Source organism: Citrus sinensis, chromosome 7 (assembly GCF_022201045.2).
Source record: "Citrus sinensis cultivar Valencia sweet orange chromosome 7, DVS_A1.0, whole genome shotgun sequence".
Lineage (NCBI taxonomy): Eukaryota > Viridiplantae > Streptophyta > Magnoliopsida > Sapindales > Rutaceae > Citrus > Citrus sinensis.
Window position 1 is genome coordinate 13,481,380 of NC_068562.1, and position 20,938 is coordinate 13,502,317.

The 20,938-nt window shown below is 30.0% G+C and overlaps 1 protein-coding gene and 1 long non-coding RNA gene across 48 annotated transcripts in view; one reads left to right on the forward strand and one right to left on the reverse strand.

The window, feature by feature from the left end:
- LOC102618606 (receptor-like protein 15) overlaps positions 1-20,938 on the forward strand; it is a 62,667-nt gene that overhangs the window by 31,463 nt on the left and 10,266 nt on the right. For 14 of the 47 annotated variants that reach the window (XM_052444937.1, XM_052444921.1, XM_052444919.1 and 11 more), the window contains 5 exons: positions 5,417-5,488; positions 5,618-5,683; positions 5,803-5,868; positions 6,472-6,537; positions 6,652-6,717. The exons of 1 other annotated variant lie outside the window; for it this stretch is intronic. In XM_052444937.1, coding sequence (XP_052300897.1) covers positions 5,417-5,488; positions 5,618-5,683; positions 5,803-5,868; positions 6,472-6,537; positions 6,652-6,717 — 336 coding nt within the window. Of the gene's footprint in view, positions 1-4,026; positions 4,497-4,582; positions 4,739-4,850; positions 4,932-5,023; positions 5,090-5,416; positions 5,489-5,617; positions 5,684-5,802; positions 5,869-6,471; positions 6,538-6,651; positions 6,718-7,434; positions 8,337-8,763; positions 9,842-20,938 lie in introns of those variants that run through there. 32 more of the 47 variants (XM_052444938.1, XM_052444930.1, XM_052444933.1 and 29 more) reach the window with 23 other exon arrangements.
- Positions 1,262-17,689, reverse strand: LOC127903811 (uncharacterized). Its single transcript, XR_008056669.1, has 2 exons — positions 17,438-17,689; positions 1,262-1,439 (listed from the first exon to the last, which is right to left on the reverse strand). It is a non-coding gene; the product is annotated as an uncharacterized LOC127903811 (long non-coding RNA).

Below are 20,938 nucleotides of genomic sequence, written 5' to 3' on the forward strand. Positions count from 1 at the left end.
AAACTAAGGCTATGTTTGGTACAGCTTTTCAAGTAAAACTTATTTAAGTAAAGCTTTTGTCAGTAGAGCTTTTACAAATAGAGTTTTTACCTAAAAAAATTTAGTTGTTTGGTTATCAATAAGTGTTTTTATTAAAAATCTATAAAATTAATTTAATAGACAATTTTTTTAAGTTACGTTATGAAAAGAATAAAATAAAATTTTTAAATAAGTAGAGGATATTTTGAATATTTTAACATTTAAAAAAAGTTTTTCAACCTCTACTCCCAAAAGCCCAAAATTTGAGTTTTTACTAGTAGAGGCAAAATAACTTATTTAAGATTTAAAAGCTTTACTAAAAAAATAACCAAACAAAAATAAAAATTATGATAAAGGGATTAAATAAGCATTTATGGCCATTAGATAAATTATACCAAACAGGTACTAATTATCTTAATATATGTCTATCACTATAAAGATCGATTGTCCAGTAGCATTAAGATTGATTGAATCAATCTTTGAAAATCAATCAAATTTACAATTATAATAATTGTAACATTTTTTTCATTAATTTTTAATTTTTGTATAAATTGAGCTTTTATGCCCATGATTAGTGAATTGATATAGTGAAAAAATTGATTTTGGTTTACGTGTATAATATTTGAACAAACTTCAAGTCTTGAGCTATATAACACTTAAATATGAGTTAGGTCCACATATTATTCTACTTGCCCTTCTAGTGGGAAATATTAATTTACCACACAGAGTTTTAATGGACTTATCATTCATAGGTTTTAGTAGTCACCGTGGTTTGGCACTTTAACTCAATGATTAAATGTTGTAATATATATGTATTTATATATAAAATTCGTCGTATTTAAATTGCACCTCTCCATATGTTGTGCATCATAAAAGATGTCATGTTAATGTAATCCACACTTTTATGAGTAAATTAAGAAATATAAAGGGAAAATTAACTGATTAATTATTGATCATCTAATAATAAAAACCAATTTACCAAAAATCTATTAAAATAATTTTCAAAACTCATTAAATATTTGAGAATATCAAACATCAATGCTTGAATAGATTGTTGAGGCGAAGGCTTAACTCGAGTGGTAAGAGCATTGCTTGCCTAAGGCCAAGGTCTTGAGTTCGAGTCTCATTAGAGGAGAATGAGGTGAAATCTAGTGATCCTCTTTAAAAAAAAAATGCTCGAATAGATTGTTTGAAAATTCGGTGCAAACCTAATCATACAATTCAACCCAATTATGCTCTCAAATTATATAAATTCTTAGTCAACTTTTATTTTATAGTATTGACAATCTCCAGTAATTGATAGTAGGGGTGGACAAAATATCCGACCCGATCCAATCCGAAAAATATTGGGTTTAGATAAGATCGGGTTGTTACTGAAACCCGATCGGATGAATTCTTCTTAACCCGATCTAATCCGAAACCTGATTGGATTGCTTTAGAATTAAAAATAAATAAAAAATAAACCTAAACGGCAAACACTAACCTAACACACACACACCACACAACATATTACATGGCACATTATACAATACGCACACAACGCTCACAACCTCACACTCATAGCTCAAGCCTCACAAAACTCAAAACACGTCGCCGACAGCCACAACCACAACCATCTCCCTCCCACAAGAACACTCTTCACGCCCCTCAGGGTCACGGTTTCATGCACACAGCACACACACACGCACACGGCGCACACGCATCTCAAGAAGTCAAGCACTGTCTTCACGGATCACAGTCACAGTCACTGCTGAACACTGTGCTGCTGCGTGTCCGCGAGATCTGTGCTCCATGTTGCCGGATATGTCCAAGCTCCAAACAATCTGGCAACTGCTGCATGTGCAACTCGATTCCAGTACCCGACCTGAGTTTCCCTTTCTGAACCTGATCTTATCTGAATTCAATCCGATTTTTTTTATCTAATCAGATTGGGTTATAAATTCGAGTTGCATTTGAATTAATTAATGTCCAACTCGATCTGAATCCGATTTTGCCCACCCCTAAATTATTCATTTGATAGAAGAAAAGGAATTGATGGCCTTGTTTCTTGGCTTAAATTGAAAGTCAGTCAACTTCAATTTTCCCATAGTTGTAATAATATATGAAAAATAGGTTAGAGTCAGATGTCGTTTATGTGTCATTATATCAGTGTCCACCACAAATTTATGAGTAATTTATTAAAATGTCTAAACATTTATAAAAAAATAGTTGATTATTGATTTTCAAAAATTTCAATATATTAAATATCCTATTGAATTATTAATTCCAGAGCACTCTTTTAAGTATCAATAGTGGAATAAATTATTTGATAATTTCAAATCCAAACTTATGCCTAAATTCTTTAAATTATCTCAATCAACTTTTATTTTATTAGTTGACTATCTCCATCAATTGTTGTACAAAATAGAATTGACGGCCATTTGTATGTCGGCTTAATTTGAAAGTCACTCAACATTTATTTTCCATGGAGTATTAACGAAGCGTTTTTCCTCATTGGTCCAGGTCCTACAAGTCTTTGTTAGTCATTATAGAGACCAAAACTAATTATCTTTATATGCGCCAATTGCTATAAAGATTGATTTTGAATTAATATTAAGATCGATTGTCCAGTAACAATAAGATTGATTGAATCAATCTTTAAAAATCAATCAAATTTCCAATTATAATAATTGTGACATTTTTTCTTAAATTCGTAATTTTTGTATAAATTGAGTTTTTATGCTCATGATCGGTGAAGTAATAGAGCGAAAAAATTGATATTGGTAGAAAATATTAATTAAGCATACATTGGGTTTCGATTGACTAATCATTCACAGGTTTTGGTGGTCATCATGATTGGCGCTTTAACACAATGATTGAATGCTGCAATATATAAGTATTCATATATAAAATTAAGCCTGTTTAAATTGCACCTCTACATATGTCATACATCATATAAAATGTCATTTGGATGTAGTCCACACTTTTACAAGTAAATTATCAAATATATATGGAAAATTACTTGATTAATTATTAATCATCTAATAGTAAAAAAAATTTACCAAAAATCTAATAAAATAATTTTCGAAACTCACTAAATATTTTAGAATATCAATCCTTGAATAGATTATTTGATAATTCAGTGCAAACCGAATCATATTCATACAATTCAATAAAAGCCTAATCATACTCTTAAATTACATAAACTTTTAGTCAACTTTTATTTTATAGTGTTGACCGTCTCCACTAATGGTTAGCGGATAAAGAATTGATGGCCACTTGTTTGCAGGCTTAATTTGAAAGTCAGCCAACTTTAATTTCCCACGTGGTTGTAATAATATATGGAAAATTAGATAGGGTCATTTAAATTGAACCCGTACAGCTGTCCTAAGTTTATATGAAATTTATGTTTTTGTCATTTCAAGTGATTGTAATAGGAGTCAAGCTGCAGATTGAGAGCAATGGAAACTTTCCTCGTTAAGGATTCTCAATATCTTTGATTTTAGTAGAGCTTTGATTCAAATGCATGAAGACAAAGAGTCACAAGAGCTTCAAATAACTTTGATGTGTTTAGTCATTTAAGACTGCGCCACAATTTTATGAGTAATTAAACTAAACATGTATGAAAATTTAGGTTGATTAATTATTGATTTTCTAATAAATTAATTTAAACTTATCAAACATCCAATCAAATTCTTCTCAAAACACATTATTTAATCGATTGACTGAAAATGCAATGGAAATCCAAACAAACGGTTAAATTATTTAAATTCTCTCAGTCAACTTTTATTTTATTAGTTATGATTATCTCCATCAAACTATTGAAAAAATTTATAGTTTACAATCACTTTATCTATATTTTCCACGGGGTATTAATGAAGTGCTTTTTCCCGTTGGTCAAATGTTGCAAAACATGGAATGCTTACAAGTCTTCAAAGATGGCGATGTATTGGAAAGTCTTAAAAAAGTCTTCAGCCAATCAAATTGCAAGACCTGCGATAAACTTTTAGTATAAATTGCTTTGCAATGGAAAGTTGCTCATTGCACATTTTATTTTAACCAAATGAAAAGTTGCTCTGCAATGGAAAGTACTTCCTGTCTTAAGTTCTCATTAATGTCACTAATTTGGATTATTGTATTGATGAATGAAATTCATGGATACAAAGGATGCTTGGAAACAGAGAGGAGTGCTCTGTTGGAAATCAAGAGCTTCTTCATATCACTCAGTGATATTAGATATGATGACAAAATTCTTCCTTCATGGGTTGGTGAGGATGATGGAATGCCGTCTGATTGTTGTGATGATTGGGTGGGAGTTATGTGCAACGCCACCACACGACGCGTGATGCAACTCTCACTCAATTATTCACAGGGATTGAATTCTTTTTATAGTACTTCGGCTTCGCTTTTGATCAATATGTCATTGTTTCATCCTTTTGAAGAATTGCAAAGCCTTGACTTATCTTCCAATGGGTTTACAGGCATCTATGAGAATAGAGGTCCGTATATATGTGTACATTTATTTCTCGTCCATAAATATTTTGTCAGTGACTAATTAATAATAACACTTCATATGCATTTGCAGCTTACGATAGCTTTGGGAGTTTGAGGCAGCTGGAGATGTTAAATCTTGGTAATAATGACTTCAACGACAGCATATTACCATATTTGAATACACTAACTTCACTTACCACTCTGAATCTTCGTTACAATTCCATTGAAGGTTCCAGAACCAAGCAAGGTATACATATACGTTTCAGGCCAGCAGATATACATGTCAGGCAACTTAATTAATTTCTTAATTAAAATATATATTTATATTGTCTTGATCAAAATTAATGTTTTCTGAGCAGGATTAGTAAATTTGAGATACTTGCAAGTGTTGGATCTAAGCGCGAACTACAATATAACTAGTAGCTCTTTAACAAGGCTAGGTAGGCTACTGAGATAATTACCAAGTCAGCACACGAATCACAACCTTCTACAATAATTTTAAAAAGTAATATTTTACTTTTCATTGGTGTAGGATTGGCAAATATGACAAACCTGAAAGAATTAGATCTTCGTGGTTGTGGAATAACTACAATTCAAGGTACACGGCAACAAGTCACTACCCAAATTCCTTGTGATATTATTATGCCCTTAATTTTTACACATGTATAATGTCAAATTAAAACCCATTTTTTACTGGAAAACTTGACAAACTTCACTACAATTGGTACACGACAAAAATTTACTTTCTAATTTCTTAGTAAAATTTAAAAAAAAAAAAAAAGTCATTTTTGAGTATATGATCAATTTAATTAGATCTGAATCATAAGCTTTATTACTACAATTATTTAATCTAAATTTATTTCTTAATCTTAATTCTTTTTTTTCCAAAGATGATTAATAAAATTTTTCTTCTTTCTTGGTGCAGGATTAGCTAAATTAAAAAACTTGGAAGCATTGGATTTGAGTTCTAATTATATTAGACACGGTTCTTTAGAAGGTCATTTTTTTAATTAAACAATTTGCACAGTTAATTTTCATTCAATATTTACCATATTATTTTAATTAAACAATTTAGACAAGAGTGACATAACTGTTATTAACAAAATTTATGTTTTTTTTTTAACAGGATTAGCAAATTTGACAAACCTACAAGTGTTGGATTTAAGCGGTAATCAAAATCTGACAACACTAGGTAGGCCACTGAATCTGAGATAAGAAGCAAATTAAATGTAGAATTAATGTTCATCAAACGCGCGGATCACATACAATGCCTTTAAATGTAATATTTTCATTTTCTATCGGCGCATGTAGGATTCCCAGATTTGCCAAACTTGAAAACATTGGATCTTGGTTATTGTGGGATAACTACAACTCAAGGTAAAATTTTTAAAATAAACGTACGCAGTTATTTTTCGTTGAAACATGATAATTTTTAATACTTTCATTAATTATTTATACCCCCAATTTCTAGCGACTTGTTTGTTGGTCAAGCAAGCTACTTGAAAGGCAAAATTATGAACACCAATTTTTCTCCCCTTTAATTAAAAATACCTTTTAAAATCGAGTTCTTTATTTGTATCGTTGATTTTATGAGAGGAAATATTTAAATATTCAAGACAAATTAATTTAGTGCCTCTTAGACCATTTATTATTTATGAAAACAACTAAAAAATTAGAGAACCAATATAATGTCCAATGAGCGCGTACCTAATATGTGGTAGGCAATTATGATGAACAAGAAGTGTTGAACTCTTTTTTAGATTATTTGAAATGACTTAGAAGTCAACATCAAAATATACGAGAATAATACTAATTAATTTCTAGGTATAATTTAACAGGGATTTGATTTTTTTCTTTTTTGATAGATTATAGGGGTTCTGACTAAATTATCTACTTTTAGAAAATTAGGAAGTCATTCTTTCTCTCCTTTTTTTGATAGATTGTAGTGGCTCTCTAACAAATTTATGTTTTTTTTAACAGGATTAGCAAATTTGACAAACCTGCAAGTGTTGGATTTAAGCGGTAATCAAAATTTGACAGCGCTAGGTAAGCCACTGAATCTGATATTAGAAGCAAATTAAGAATTAATGTTCATCCAACGCGCATATCACATACAATGCCTTTACATGTAATATTTTCATTTTTTATCGACGCATGTAGGATTCGCAGATTTGCCAAACTTGAAAGCATTGGATCTTGGTTATTGTGGGATAACTACAATTCAAGGTATATAACAATTCACTTCCTTCAATGACAAAAATTGTTTTAGATGTTAATCAAGATGATAATGTATTTCCATTTTTTTAATTGCTTTTTCACATTTTTAAGTTTACTCAACGTGCAAACAAATTTAAGAATTATGATTCAGATACTCCAAATCTAAGTAATGCTAAAAGGGACGGTAGATATTAAAATATCAGTAGAAATAAAAAATAACTCTTCATGTCATATTAGTTATTCATGAATATCGTTGAGAAAATTTATGTCTCATAATACAGTGCTAAAAAATCTCATTGGTTTTGTATGGAAGAAATCCTTTTTTTTTTCTTTTAAATAGAAGAAACGGGTTTGATAATAAAAATAAATAAAAACTAAAGAATGGGGTTTACACTAATAAGTTTTAATAAGGGTATTTTTTTCATTGAAGGTGGTGTTAAAACAATTTTATAATAATTTTAAATATTTTAATGGGATTAATAAAGAAAATGGGTGTTAAGAGGTATTTAGAGGGGTGCCAATAGTTCCACTTTTATTTGAAATGCTTTAGAAATAAACACCATAATATACGAGAATAATACAAATTGATTCCTATGAATAATTTATAGGGTTTTAGTGTTTTTTTTTTTTTATAAATCATACGGGTTTTGACTAAATTCACTAAAATTAGAAAACCATAAAGTCATTCTTTCTATGAATTTTGAACTTCTTATTTTTTATTTTCAGGATTATGTGAGTTGAAGAATCTTTTTGAGTTGAATCTTAAAAGAAATAATGTTGAGGGTCATCTTTCTAACTGTCTCAAATACTTATCTCACCTCAAGGTTCTTGATATTTCTCACAATCAGTTAAGTGGGAGTTTGTCTTCTACTATCACCAGCCTCACTTCACTTGAATATTTGGATCTTTCCTACAACAACTTTGAAGGACCATGGCCCCTCAGTTCATTAGCTAATCATTCAAAGCTTGAGGTCTTGCTACTCTCATCAACGAACAATATGTTGCTGGTGAAAACTGAAAACTTTCTCCCTACATTTCAATTGAAAGTTCTTGGGTTAGCTAACTGCAGCTTAAATGTTGTTCCTACTTTTCTTCTTCACCAATATGACTTAAAATACCTTGATCTCTCTCACAATAATTTGGTTGGTGATTTCCCATCTTGGGTGTTACAAAACAACACCAAGCTAGAGGTCTTGTTTTTGACAAACAACGCATTCACAGGGAATCTCCAACTACCCAATACCAAACATGATTTTCTTCATCATTTAGATGCCTCTAGCAATAACTTCATTGGTACGCTTCCGCAAGATATGGGAACTATCCTTCAAAAATTGTTGTTTCTGAATATTTCCAACAATCATTTTGAAGGCAATATTCCTTCTTCGGTTGGTGAGATGAAAGAACTCAGACTTCTACACTTGTCAAAAAATAATTTTTCAGAAGACTTATCAACACCATTTCTCACTGGTTGCATCTCACTATTCTTCTTAGACCTATCTGATAACAATTTCTACGGCCAAATTTTTTCCAAGTATATGAACTTGACTCATTTGGAGCTCTTATATTTGGAGAACAATAAGTTTAGTGGGAAAATTGAGGAGGGGCTATTGAACTCCCCTGATTTATGGGTGTTAGACATATCCCACAATTTTTTGTCCGGTCATATTCCTCACTGGATGGGTAATATCTCAAATCTTGAGATTCTTTTGATGGCCAACAATTGTTTGGAAGGTAATATACCTGTCCAACTCCTCAATCATAGAACGCTTGAACTTTTAAGTGTCTCCGAAAATTATTTGTCTGGGTCCATGACATCTTCCTTCAATCTTTCTTCACTGAAGCACCTGTATGCGAAAAAGAATGCTCTAAGTGGGCCAATTCCAGATATGTTGTTTAGAAGTTCCAAGTTAATGACTCTAGATTTGAGAGATAATGGATTCTTTGGTAGAATTCCCTGTCAGATTAATGATCGCTCAAATCTTCGTGTTCTTCTTTTGAGAGGGAACAATCTAGAAGGACAAATTCCGAATCAGATGTGTCAATTAAAGAGCTTAGGTATGATGGATCTGTCGCATAACAGATTCAATGGATCAATACCTTCTTGCTTTACTAATATGTTGCAGTGGACTATCGGAAATGTTGATTTGTTTGGATATGAACTTTCGGTTTTTCCTAGTTTAGGTTTTGGCACCATTGGCACTTACTACAACTCTACTCTTGACTTGAGCATGTCTGAAGGAGATGTGTATACATCCCCTCAGCTAGTAAAAGTAGAATTTATGACAAAGAATAGATATGAACTTTACAATGGTAGCAATCTTAACTATATGGTTGGGCTGGATTTGTCATGCAACGAATTGACTGGAAACGTCCCATCAGAAATTGGAGATCTTAAAAAAATTCGTGGGTTGAATTTGTCTCACAATTGGTTGTCAGGATCTATACCAAGGAGTTTTTCCAATTTGAAAATGATAGAGAGCCTAGACCTTTCCAACAACAGATTGAGTGGACAAATTCCTGCTCAACTGATTGAGCTCAATTTTTTGTCCAACTTCAATGTGTCGTACAATAACTTGTCCGGCCTAATCCCAGACAAAGGCCAATACTCCACGTTTGATGAAAGCAGTTACAGAGGTAACCTCTATCTTTGTGGTCCAACAATTAATAAGAGTTGCAACAGTGCAGAGGAAATACCAGCAATAAAATCCAAAGGAAGAGAAGACGAAGATGATTCTGCAATTGACATGGTGTCATTATATTGGAGTTTCGGTGCATCTTATGTGACAGTGATATTGGGGTTGTTTGCAATCCTATGGATAAATTCATTTTGGCGCAAACGATGGTTCTATTTCATCGATGCATGTATTGATTTATGTTACTATTGCCATAAGTACTAATGTATCATTCAATTGGCTTCTCGATCCGCAAAACCTTGTGCATAAATAAATGTTTGTTAATTCAGTTTGGTTCTCAAACCAAAGTCAAGTATTATTCATATATTCAGCAAATTTTGAAATGTTGCTGTATTTTTGTTTCAACTCCTTAATATTGTATGTCAAACTCAAATCAACTTTAGCCGTGTTGATGAAAAAAGTTGATTTAGATAAATTAGACTCAATTGTCTCTGTGCTATTGAACTCATCTTTCAAGTTCTTCACTGTATTTTCAAAGCCATCGATTTGTTTGTCCAAGGATAAGCATTCTCCCTACAGGAAAAAAAGAAATTAATTATTTAATAATAAAAATTCAAACATTGTTAATATCCAATATTAAGCTAAAGAGATATCACAAATTTATTAACATCATAAGGAAGAAAGCCGCAGCCACTGGATCCATAATTGACACCCGATCTCACTTTTTTTTATTTGTTGTTCATCCTTTAAACTTAAGCTCGGAGGAGGGAGTGGCAATCCAAATACTTGAGCTATCATCAGCAAAATATTAATCACTCATTAATGATTAATCATAATTATAATTAAAAAAAAAAAGATCAATGTTTCATTTCGTTTGCAAATTCTAGAATTTCGTTTGCAAATTCTGTTTGTTACCTTATTGGAGACGATGTACCATTAAACTGCGACCACAACAATATTTGGCTATCTCAAAGTTTGTTTTAAACAAACTTTTAATACTAAACTTGTAATTGTAAACAAAGAAATACTAAACTTATTAGCCGCTTTCAAGTCATTAGAAAATAAATTTTCTTTCTATTTAGAGACAATTGTTAACAGTGATACATGGTTTCTGTCAAGATCCATTTAGGAATAAAGTCGAGCAAAATGAATTCTTTTAGAGATCACAGCAAACAGGCTTTAAAAAATAATAATAATTTATAAATCTTTTACATATGAATAATGAGAAATGATCTGCTTTGCAGAAGCGTTACATAACATTATTGAAGCAATTCAAAACTTAAATATTATTTATAATGAGTCATCACCAGATCAATTTCTACTCTGTGTATGCATGTACTTAAATATTATTTACCCAAATATTATAGATAAATTATAATAAAATCTTTATAAATTCATAGTATTGGGAAGAAATTTATTATTATATGGAATATATTTATATTCTAATGATAGGCGTTTAATCAATTAAAAAATTAATTGAATATAAATTAATTCACTAAATAAACACTATATTAAACAAAAAATATATTTAAAATTATTGCATTTGAGAAATTAGACATGAGATCCAATTGTATTAAATTAAAGAAAAAATAACAACTGAGTTATATCTAATTTAATAAAATGTTATGATTATTAAATCAGTAATTTTAGGTGTAATAAACATAATGACAAAATGACTAATGTTTTAACTGGACGGCATGAAATAGGTTTTTAATTGACAGAAAAAAATTAAAAAAAATAATTTTGTTCTAATCTTATTCTTATATTTTTATTGATGGACCCTTTCGGCCTAACAGATGTCATCAGGCCAATACTCATCTCAATTACCCAATTTTTATATTTTTTATAAAATTATAAATACACATATAAAATATATTTTTTTCCTTTTTTATTTATATAGTAACTAGCTAGATTGCAAAGTGCACATTCTAAAATTTTTGTCTCTAAATTTGTCTTCCCAAGTCGGACAACCAGCAGTAAGTTCTCTAAATAAAGGTTAGGATGTTTTTGTATTTTCTTTTAAGTTATTTTATTTATGATTAAATCGTATGTAAATTTATTATTATTATTATTTGCTTAAATAACATAATGAGATAGGAGAAATCAGTTATATTTTTTAGATGTGAAAAAAAGTTGAGTTTTTTATATTTTTTATATTTTTTGATGTAGGAATAAATTGTTTTGCCCAAGCACAAGAAAATAATTTTTTTCCCCCATCTTATGTTATCGAAGTTGAATGATATAATAGCATTTTTTAAATAGTTTGATTTAATTCATTATTTTCATGAATTTAAAATAATGCCAGTATTTGAGTAGAATAACATTTTACAAATTTCATGAAATAAATTCTTTCTGAGATCAATTCTCTTTTCTTCAGAGAGGAGTCGCATTCTCGATAATTTTAAAACCCTAAAACATGATTAATCTCATAAATAAAAATATTTTCTGTTATATTCATTATTATCTCACGTCGAACTTAGGACATGAGATCCAATAAAACTACTCTTTAATACTAGAGCATTTAATGATCCCTGTAGGAAAACAATAAATCAATTTCTATAAATAAATGTTGTAAGACTGTAATAATGATGCTCTTCTGCTAGAATCCCCAAGACTTGTGACATAAGTACATGGGTAATTGTATTTATTAGTTTCCTTGCTAAACTTGGGCTTCGTTCTATATAATTAATTTATATAATTATTAAATTTCATATTTGTTTGATTTTCATAAATTAGAGAGGACGAAGCGGTATGATGAAGAGGCAGCAGCTAATTTCGGATTCATCAATTTGAATGATGTTTGATGAGATTATTACGTGGACTTGGACTTGCAATTAGATTCGTTTGTGAGTGTTTGTCTCTTTTTTTGTTGTTGTGACAGAGCTGTTGGAGGTTCATTTTATACAACTCATACTACCACTTTTTAAGAATTTTAAGGCATGTTCAACATTATTTTTAGAGTGGTGTTTTCATTTTTGTTTTGAGTGTACATATATAATATATGTTCGATAGATTAAATTTAAAAAATAAATTATAAAACAAATAATTCAGATTTCACTTTATAGTTATAAAACTGAAAACATATTAAACACGTTCTCAATGAATCATAGTCCAAACTCCTGAATAAGAGAGGAGTAAGCATTCTGATGACTGTTATTTGTGATCAGGATCTCAGTGGTGTATCGACTATGAACTTCAACCTGCAGACAGCTCTAGATTTACAATTCAATTGCCGAAAAATTCAATCACATGTGGAGAAAATTGAAAAGTGGGATCATACCATGGACTTGGAAATTTTGTACATACCCTTGATTTGGAGTTTTTGCGCAGCAATATGAATTGAGAGCATGATGATCACTTTGTTAACATGTATAATGACTTGATTCGTACCCTCATATTCGAGTCTTTCTTCCAGAAGTCTCATAGAAGTTTAATCTAAATTGAAAAGAGAACAATTTAGTATATAATAAAATGAAATATAATTTTTTTCATTAAACTTGTGAAAATTTATGAACTTAATACTGCATTAACACCACCAGCAACACCTACAGAAGGAGAAGAAGAAGAAGACGATTCTGTGATTGAAATGGTGGCATTAAGATGGAGTTTTGGAGCATCCTATGTCATTGATAGATGCATTGACATATGCTACTCAAATGCTTAAACTTATTACTCAAATGCTTTACAATCAGATCAATTGTTTTGAGGACACTTCAAGAATTCCAAAGAATCTCGAATCACACGTTTTGGCTAAGAAACAAAAGAGAAATCACACACACAGCAGCCCCGTTAACAAACTTTAACGGTTCTGCCACATCAGCGCAAAATTTACAAATTGACCCCTCATCTGAAGTCGTTCTGCACAATTCCCCATAAACTTTCACTCGATTTCATTTTAGTCCAAAAACAGTATTCATGTCTTCACAGAACCCAATATTTTCCCCGTATTTCTAGTGATTTCACTAAAATTATGCAAATATTTTCTTCACCTTTTGTCGGTTACAAATCTAGATTTTGATTAATTTCATGACTTTTTGTGGTTTCACCAAGAGGCATGTGTTGATTAATGAAGTTTATAAATTATTTCTACTTAATTCGAGGGGCAAGGGGAAGTTAATTAGATCATAAATAACCAGCAGGATAACTTACACTAGCTACCATTAATTCATAGATAACTAGTGATAAATTCAAAAACCTTCTCCTAATTAGGAATGACAAAAAAGTCTGGGCCAATATGACCCATTCCTAGGGGCTTCGGCCTGAGCCTCCATATGAAGTGCTTAGACAAGGACTTAAGAGAAAAAAAAAAAAAAAAAAGCTAAAGTCAAGCCTAAACCCTCTATTTAAAAAAAAAATACATTATAAATTAGAATAATAAATTAAAATTTAAAAATAATTAAAAAAGACTTAAAATTTTAATTTATATATTAATAATGAATCAGAAAATCTAGAATTATAATATTTAATTCTCTTTTAAGTGTTAATTAATTAAGAGAGTGTTTGAATTAGATAATCTAGTGTTAAAAAAATTAAATTTCTAAGCTTTTATTTGCTTATTTTTTATTTTTTATTTTATTTAGAAATATTCATTTTCTTTAATTCACTATCTATTATAACAATTTATTGACTATTAACTTATTTCAAATTTACAACAATTTCAAAAAATATTGAAAAAATAAGTGAAAACCCAAGCTTGGCCCTTATACTTTCCCTCTAATGGGTTTGAGCTTAGATTTGAAAAAGCTTGATCCAAACCCGCATTTTGCCATCTCTACTCCTAGTCAACTTGGATCATTTTTCTTTAAGATACTATTTGATCTTTGCGACAAGGATCGAAACAAAGACGAGGACAAAGATTATTAATTACCGAGAGTGATTGTCTCAATTTTTTAATGACCGAGTGATTGTCCAATTTATTCAATCATTAGAGAGACTTATTGTCAATCAATAAGATCATTGACACAAAGATTGATTGTCTTTTTTTATTTTCACTTTTTTTGAGAATATCAATGCTTGAATGTATTATTTGATATATAATTTAATGTAAACCCAATCACACTCTTAAGTTATTTTTATAAATTCTCAATATAGGTCTCTGATTCTAATTCGAGCTTTGATTCAAATTAATGCAAGGATACAAAGGGACTCAAGAGCTTTAGTTCTCGTTTATGTGCTATTATTTTAGCGTACACCATAAAGTTATTAGTTGATTATTAATTGTTACACATTTCAAAAAAGTCAAACATCCTATTGAATTATTAATTCCAAAGCATGTTATTGAAGAATCAGTACTGGAAAAAAATTATTTGATAATTTCAAACCCGAACTTACGCTTTAATCCTTTAGATTACCTCAATTAACTTTTATTTTATTAGTTGACTATCTCCATCACCTGTTGGCAAAAATAGAATTGACGACAACTGGTAGATATGTTGCCTTAATTTGAAAGTCAGTCAACATGCATTTTTCTGCGGAGATATTGCAGTAGAAGAAGACTAAGGTTAAAAAAGTTTATAAGAGAAGAACAAACATCCAACACCCGCTTCTCTCATTCGTTTGTTTTGCTAAAGTAGTTGAAGTGAAAGCATACTTTTCCCGAGCTGTTATTAATTAGAAAACGAGTATCAACATTATCATAATTCTTCGTGACCTACACTTCCAGTCAAGAAATAGTTTATTAATTTATTTTATTAGTATAGGTTTTTAAAAATTAATTTAAGTCTTAGTTTAAAAAATATTCTAATTATTTTATGTTTATAATTTATTAAATGAATAAATGAAATTTGAATAATTTGTTTGAATATTTTCATATTTTGACAGCTTGAGTTTATAAATTTGTATTAATCGATGCTATAATCTAAGGAATTAAATTTATGCATTATTATATTATAATTAATTATTGTGAAATTAAATATATAATTGTGAAATTTTGATAAATCGATAATAAAATATCAATTGTTCTCCGAATAAAAATTATAATTATTATTGTGGTTGTTGTTGTTGTTGTTGTTATTATTATAAGTGCTTGACTTGATGGACTTGAAAAAGTACGTTAGACACATAGACTTAAACAAAACACGTTAGACATGTGAATTTAAAAAGAAAAAGTTAGCGGACTTTTTTTTAAGTACGGCTCACAGCACAACCCACTCACTTAGTGGGTCATGCCGTGCCAACTCATGGACCGCAATAGGCCTTGGTTTATGCCGGCACAGCCCATTGGTGATCTTTAATCGAGAAGATGAAAAAGAGGAAAGTATAAACCAGTTGCATTAATTTCATTTAAAATATTCAACTGCTAACAAAATTCAACCACGTGATGGAGAAAATTGAAGAGTGGCGTCATACCACCGACAAACAAACTTTATACGTATCATTGATCTGGACCTTTTAAATTGAGAGCGTGACTTCTCTTTAATATAATGACAAATTCCATCTACTACTAGAACCGTAGCGTTGTTAGATAAAAAGTCAGTCAACTTTTGTTTTCCACGCATCTAGAGCCCTTTTCCTCAATGGTCGAACGCTGCAATAGATGGAAAACTTATGTGTTTGTCATTTGAGTGTGCGCAGCATTATTATGAGTAATTTACTGTACTTGTTTGAAAATTTAGTTGATTATTGAGTCTTTTTCATATCAAACATCCAATCATATTATTTTCAAAGCACATTATTACTTCCTTATGATTTCTTTAAAGTTGTTTTATTATATTGATTTTGATTTTTCTTTTTTGGCCATTTGACTATATTGTCCATGTAAAAAAAGTCTTTTACGATTTTATTGACCTTAAATCTTTTAGAATTAATTTTGTGGATGGTAGGAACTATATTTACGGGATTGGCCATTTGACTCTTATCAGTTGCTTGTAATAAATCCTTTACAATTCAATTGTCGAAAATTTCCACCGCGTGATGGAGAAAATTGAATTGTGGGATCATACTGTGGACTTGCAATGCTTTATACTTATCATTTAAATCGAGAGCATGACTTTGTTGACATGCTTGAATGACTTGGTTGAGTTCGTACCCTTATATTCGAGACGTTTGTTCAAAAGTCTCATCAAATTTTTAAATCAATTTGAAGAGACAACAATTTAATAGATAATAAAATGAAATATAATTTTTTTTCTTTGAATTTATGTAAATTTATGAGCAATGCCTTGTTTGTCACATAGCATCTGTTCTGAAAATAACAACAACAATAATAATAATAATAATAATAATAGTTGCATTAGTGTTATAATTTGACTAGATTAATAATTAAATAAGGGCATATTTGGTTGATGTATTATGACTCCTCATTGCATTAAATTTATACAAACCCATGTTCGGTCCACATATTATTCTACTTGCCCTTCTAGTGGGAAATATTAATTTACCACACAGAGTTTTAATGGACTTATCATTCATAGGTTTTAGTAGTCACCGTGGTTTGGCACTTTAACTCAATGATTGAATGTTGTAATATATATGTATTTATATATAAAATTCGTCGTATTTAAATTGCACCTCTCTATATGTTGTGCATCATAAAAGATGTCATGTTAATGTAATCCACACTTTTATGAGTAAATTAAGAAATATATAGGGAAAATTAACTGATTAATTATTGATCATCTAATAATAAAAACCAATTTACCAAAAATCTATTAAAATAATTTTCAAAACTCATTAAATATTTGAGAATATCAAGCATCAATGCTTGAATAGATTGTTAAGGCGAAGGCTTAACTCAAGTGGTAAGAGCATTGCTTGCCTAAGGCCAAGGTCTTGAGATCGAGTCTTGAGTTCGAGTCTCATTAGAAGAGAATGAGGTGAAATCTAGTGATCCTCTTTGAAAAAAAAAAATGCTCGAATAGATTGTTTGAAAATTCGGTGCAAACCCAATCATACAATTCAACCCAATTATGCTCTCAAATTATATAAATTCTTAGTCAACTTTTATTTTATAGTATTGACAATCTCCAGTAATTGATAGTAGGGGTGGACAAAATATCCGACCCGATCCAATCCGAAAAATATTGGGTTTAGATAAGATCGGGTTGTTACTGAAACCCGATCGGATGAATTCTTCTTAACCCGATCTGATCTGAAACCTGATTGGATTGCTTTAGAATTAAAAATAAATAAAAAATAAACCTAAACGGCAAACACTAACCTAACACACACACACCACACAACAGATTACATGGCACATTATACAATACGCACACAACGCTCACAACCTCACACTCATAGCTCAAGCCTCACAAAACTCAAAACACGTCGCCGACAGCCACAACCACAACCATCTCCCTCCCACAAGAACACTCTTCACGCCCCTCAGGGTCACGGTTTCATGCACACGGCACACATGTAAGAGAGATTGTAACATTTTTCAAGTTTCTTTGGTTTGATATTCTGGACAAAAACGGTTTGCCATTTCTTGAGAAAACGGCTAACCGTTTAAGTCCAGAGAGCATGTTTTTTGTTCTGGAATAAACGGCTCACCGTTTATGGTGAAAACGGCTTACCGTTTAACTCCAGAGAGCATGTTTTATGTTCTAGAATAAACGGCTCACCGTTTATTGAGAAAACGGCTAACCGTTTATTTCCAGAAAGTTGTCAATTGGAAAAACGGTTAGCAAGATTGAAAAGATTTCAATTGTAAATCGATGCAAATTAAAACCAAAGAGTTTTTCCGAAGAAGTATCATTTCTAATGGTTGTATTCTTTCAAATAAACATCTTCTTCATAAAAGAAAGACACACAATTAGATGAGCAATCAGATTTTGAAGATTTCATGCTTGTTCTGGAAATACAATCTTATTTGCTAAAGATTGTATTCAGGATTTGATATATCTTGGGGGTAATTTGCCATTAAAACTCTATAGCAAACCAAGATTGGTGAGGGCAAATAAAACCTTAAAGGAAAGTGTGCAAACACGTCTCAAATCCTAAGAAATTTCATTGTTCTTTGCCTTCATATTCTACAATTCTCTAACAACACACACGCGCACACGGCGCACACGCATCTCAAGAAGTCAAGCATTGTCTTCACGGATCACAGTCATAGTCACTGCTGAACATTGTGCTGCTGCGTGTCCACGAGATCTGTGCTCCATGTTGCCGGATATGTCCAAGCTCCAAACAATCTGGCAACTGCTGCATGTGCAACTCGATTCCAGTACCCGACCTGAGTTTCCCTTTCTGAACCTGATCCTATTTGAATTCAATTCGATTTTTTTTATCTAATCAGATTGGGTTATAAATTCGAGTTGCATTTGAATTAATTTATGTCCAACTCGATCTGAATCCGATTTTGCCCACCCCTAAATTATTCATTTGATAGAAGAAAAGGAATTGATGGCCTTGTTTCTTGGCTTAAATTGAAAGTCAGTCAACTTCAATTTTCCCATAGTTGTAATAATATATGAAAAATAGGTTAGAGTCAGATGTCGTTTATGTGTCATTATATCAGTGTCCACCACAAATTTATGAGTAATTTATTAAAATGTCTAAACATGTATAAAAAAATAGTTGATTATTGATTTTCAAAAATTTCAATATATTAAATATCCTATTGAATTATTAATTCCAGAGCTCTCTTTTAAGTATCAATAGTGGAATAAATTATTTGATAATTTCAAATCCAAACTTACGCCTAAATTCTTTAAATTATCTCAATCAACTTTTATTTTATTAGTTGACTATCTCCATCAATTGTTGTACAAAATAAAATTGACGGCGATTTGTATGTCGGCTTAATTTGAAAGTCACTCAACATTTATTTTCCATGGAGTATTAACGAAGCGTTTTTCCTTATTGGTCCAGGTCCTGCAAGTCTTTGCTAATCATTATAGAGACCAAAACTAATTATCTTTATATGCACCAATTGCTATAAAGATTAATTTTGAATTAATATTAAGATCGATTGTCCAGTAATAATAAGATTGATTGAATCAATCTTTAAAAATCAATCAAATTTCCAATTATAATAATTGTGACATTTTTTCATAAATTCGTAATTTTTTGTATAAATTGAGTTTTTATGCTCATGATCGGTGAAGTAATAGAGCGAAAAAATTGATATTGGTAGAAAATATTAATTGAGCATATATTGGGTTTCGATGGACTAATCATTCACAGGTTTTGGTGGTCATCATGATTGGCGCTTTAACACAATGATTGAATGCTGCAATATATAAGTATATATATATATATATAAAGTTGGGACTTGAGGAGGTGATGTGGCATCACTATTTCTCATCATCTCATATTCTCTATTATCTAATAAATGGGTTGAAATTAAAAAATAATTACATTACAAAATATTAAAATAGAAAATAATTATTAGATTATAAATGATTACATGTCTTTTCCTCTTTCTATTTAAATTCAACAATATGTAATCATTAATAATAATTAATTATAAGTCTTGAACCATTCATTTATTTTATTATGTCAACAATTAAATTTTAGTGGCTTAAAATACATCAATTAATTAATATTAGTATATGAAGGAAGATTCCTTCATCTTCTCTCAACAATGCCATTACAACCTAATTTTAATGCCATAATCCCATATTTAATTATTCAATCTTTTGTTTAGTGCATTTTAGCTTCTTCAAACTCCATAAACATTAAATATTTAAGATTTGTGGCATAATTATTTCTCATCTTTTTATATTCTCTATTATCTAATATTTTGGTTGATATTAAAAAAATAATTACATTACAAAATATTAAAAATAAAAAATAATTATTGGATTATAAAAGATTATATGTCTCTTCCTCTTTCCATTTAAATTCAATAATATGTAACCATTAATAATAATTAATTATAAGTCTTCAAACATTAATTTATTTTATTATGCCAACAATTAAACTTTAGTGGCTTAAATATATCAATTAATTAATATAGGAATGTCCCTTCATCTTCCCTAAATAATGTCATTAGGGTCTAATTTTAATGCTATAATCTCATATTTAATTATGCAACCTTTTGTTTAGTGCCTTTTGGCTTCTTCAAACTCTATAAATATTAAGTAGTTAAGATTTGTGGCATTATTATTTCTCATCTTTTTATATTCTCTATAATCTAATATATTGATTGAGATTAAAAAATAATTACATTACAAAATATTAAAAATAGAAAACAATTAGTATATTATAAAAGATTACATGTCTCTTCTTCTTTCTATTTAAATTCAATAATATATAACCATTAATAATAAATTAATTATAGTTTTGAAACATTCATTTATTTTATTAAGCCAACAACTAAACTTTAGTGGTTTAAAATACATCAACTAATTAATATAGGAATGAAGGTTCTTTCATCTTCCCTCACCAGTAGCACTAGGACCTAATTTTAATGTCATAATTTCATATTTAATTATGCAACCTTTTATTTAGTGTCTTTTACCTTCTTCAAACTATATAAATATTAAGTATTTAAGATTTGTTATGTTTGGGGTTTTTTTATTATTTAACAAACATTCTCTTTAGAAATGTTCTTGTGTTTTTATTTTTTGACTTATTTAAATTTTTTGTATTGTGTGCTTCATGGAGTATTCTTTTCTTCATGAGTTAAACAATGATAAAGATAGTTGGAT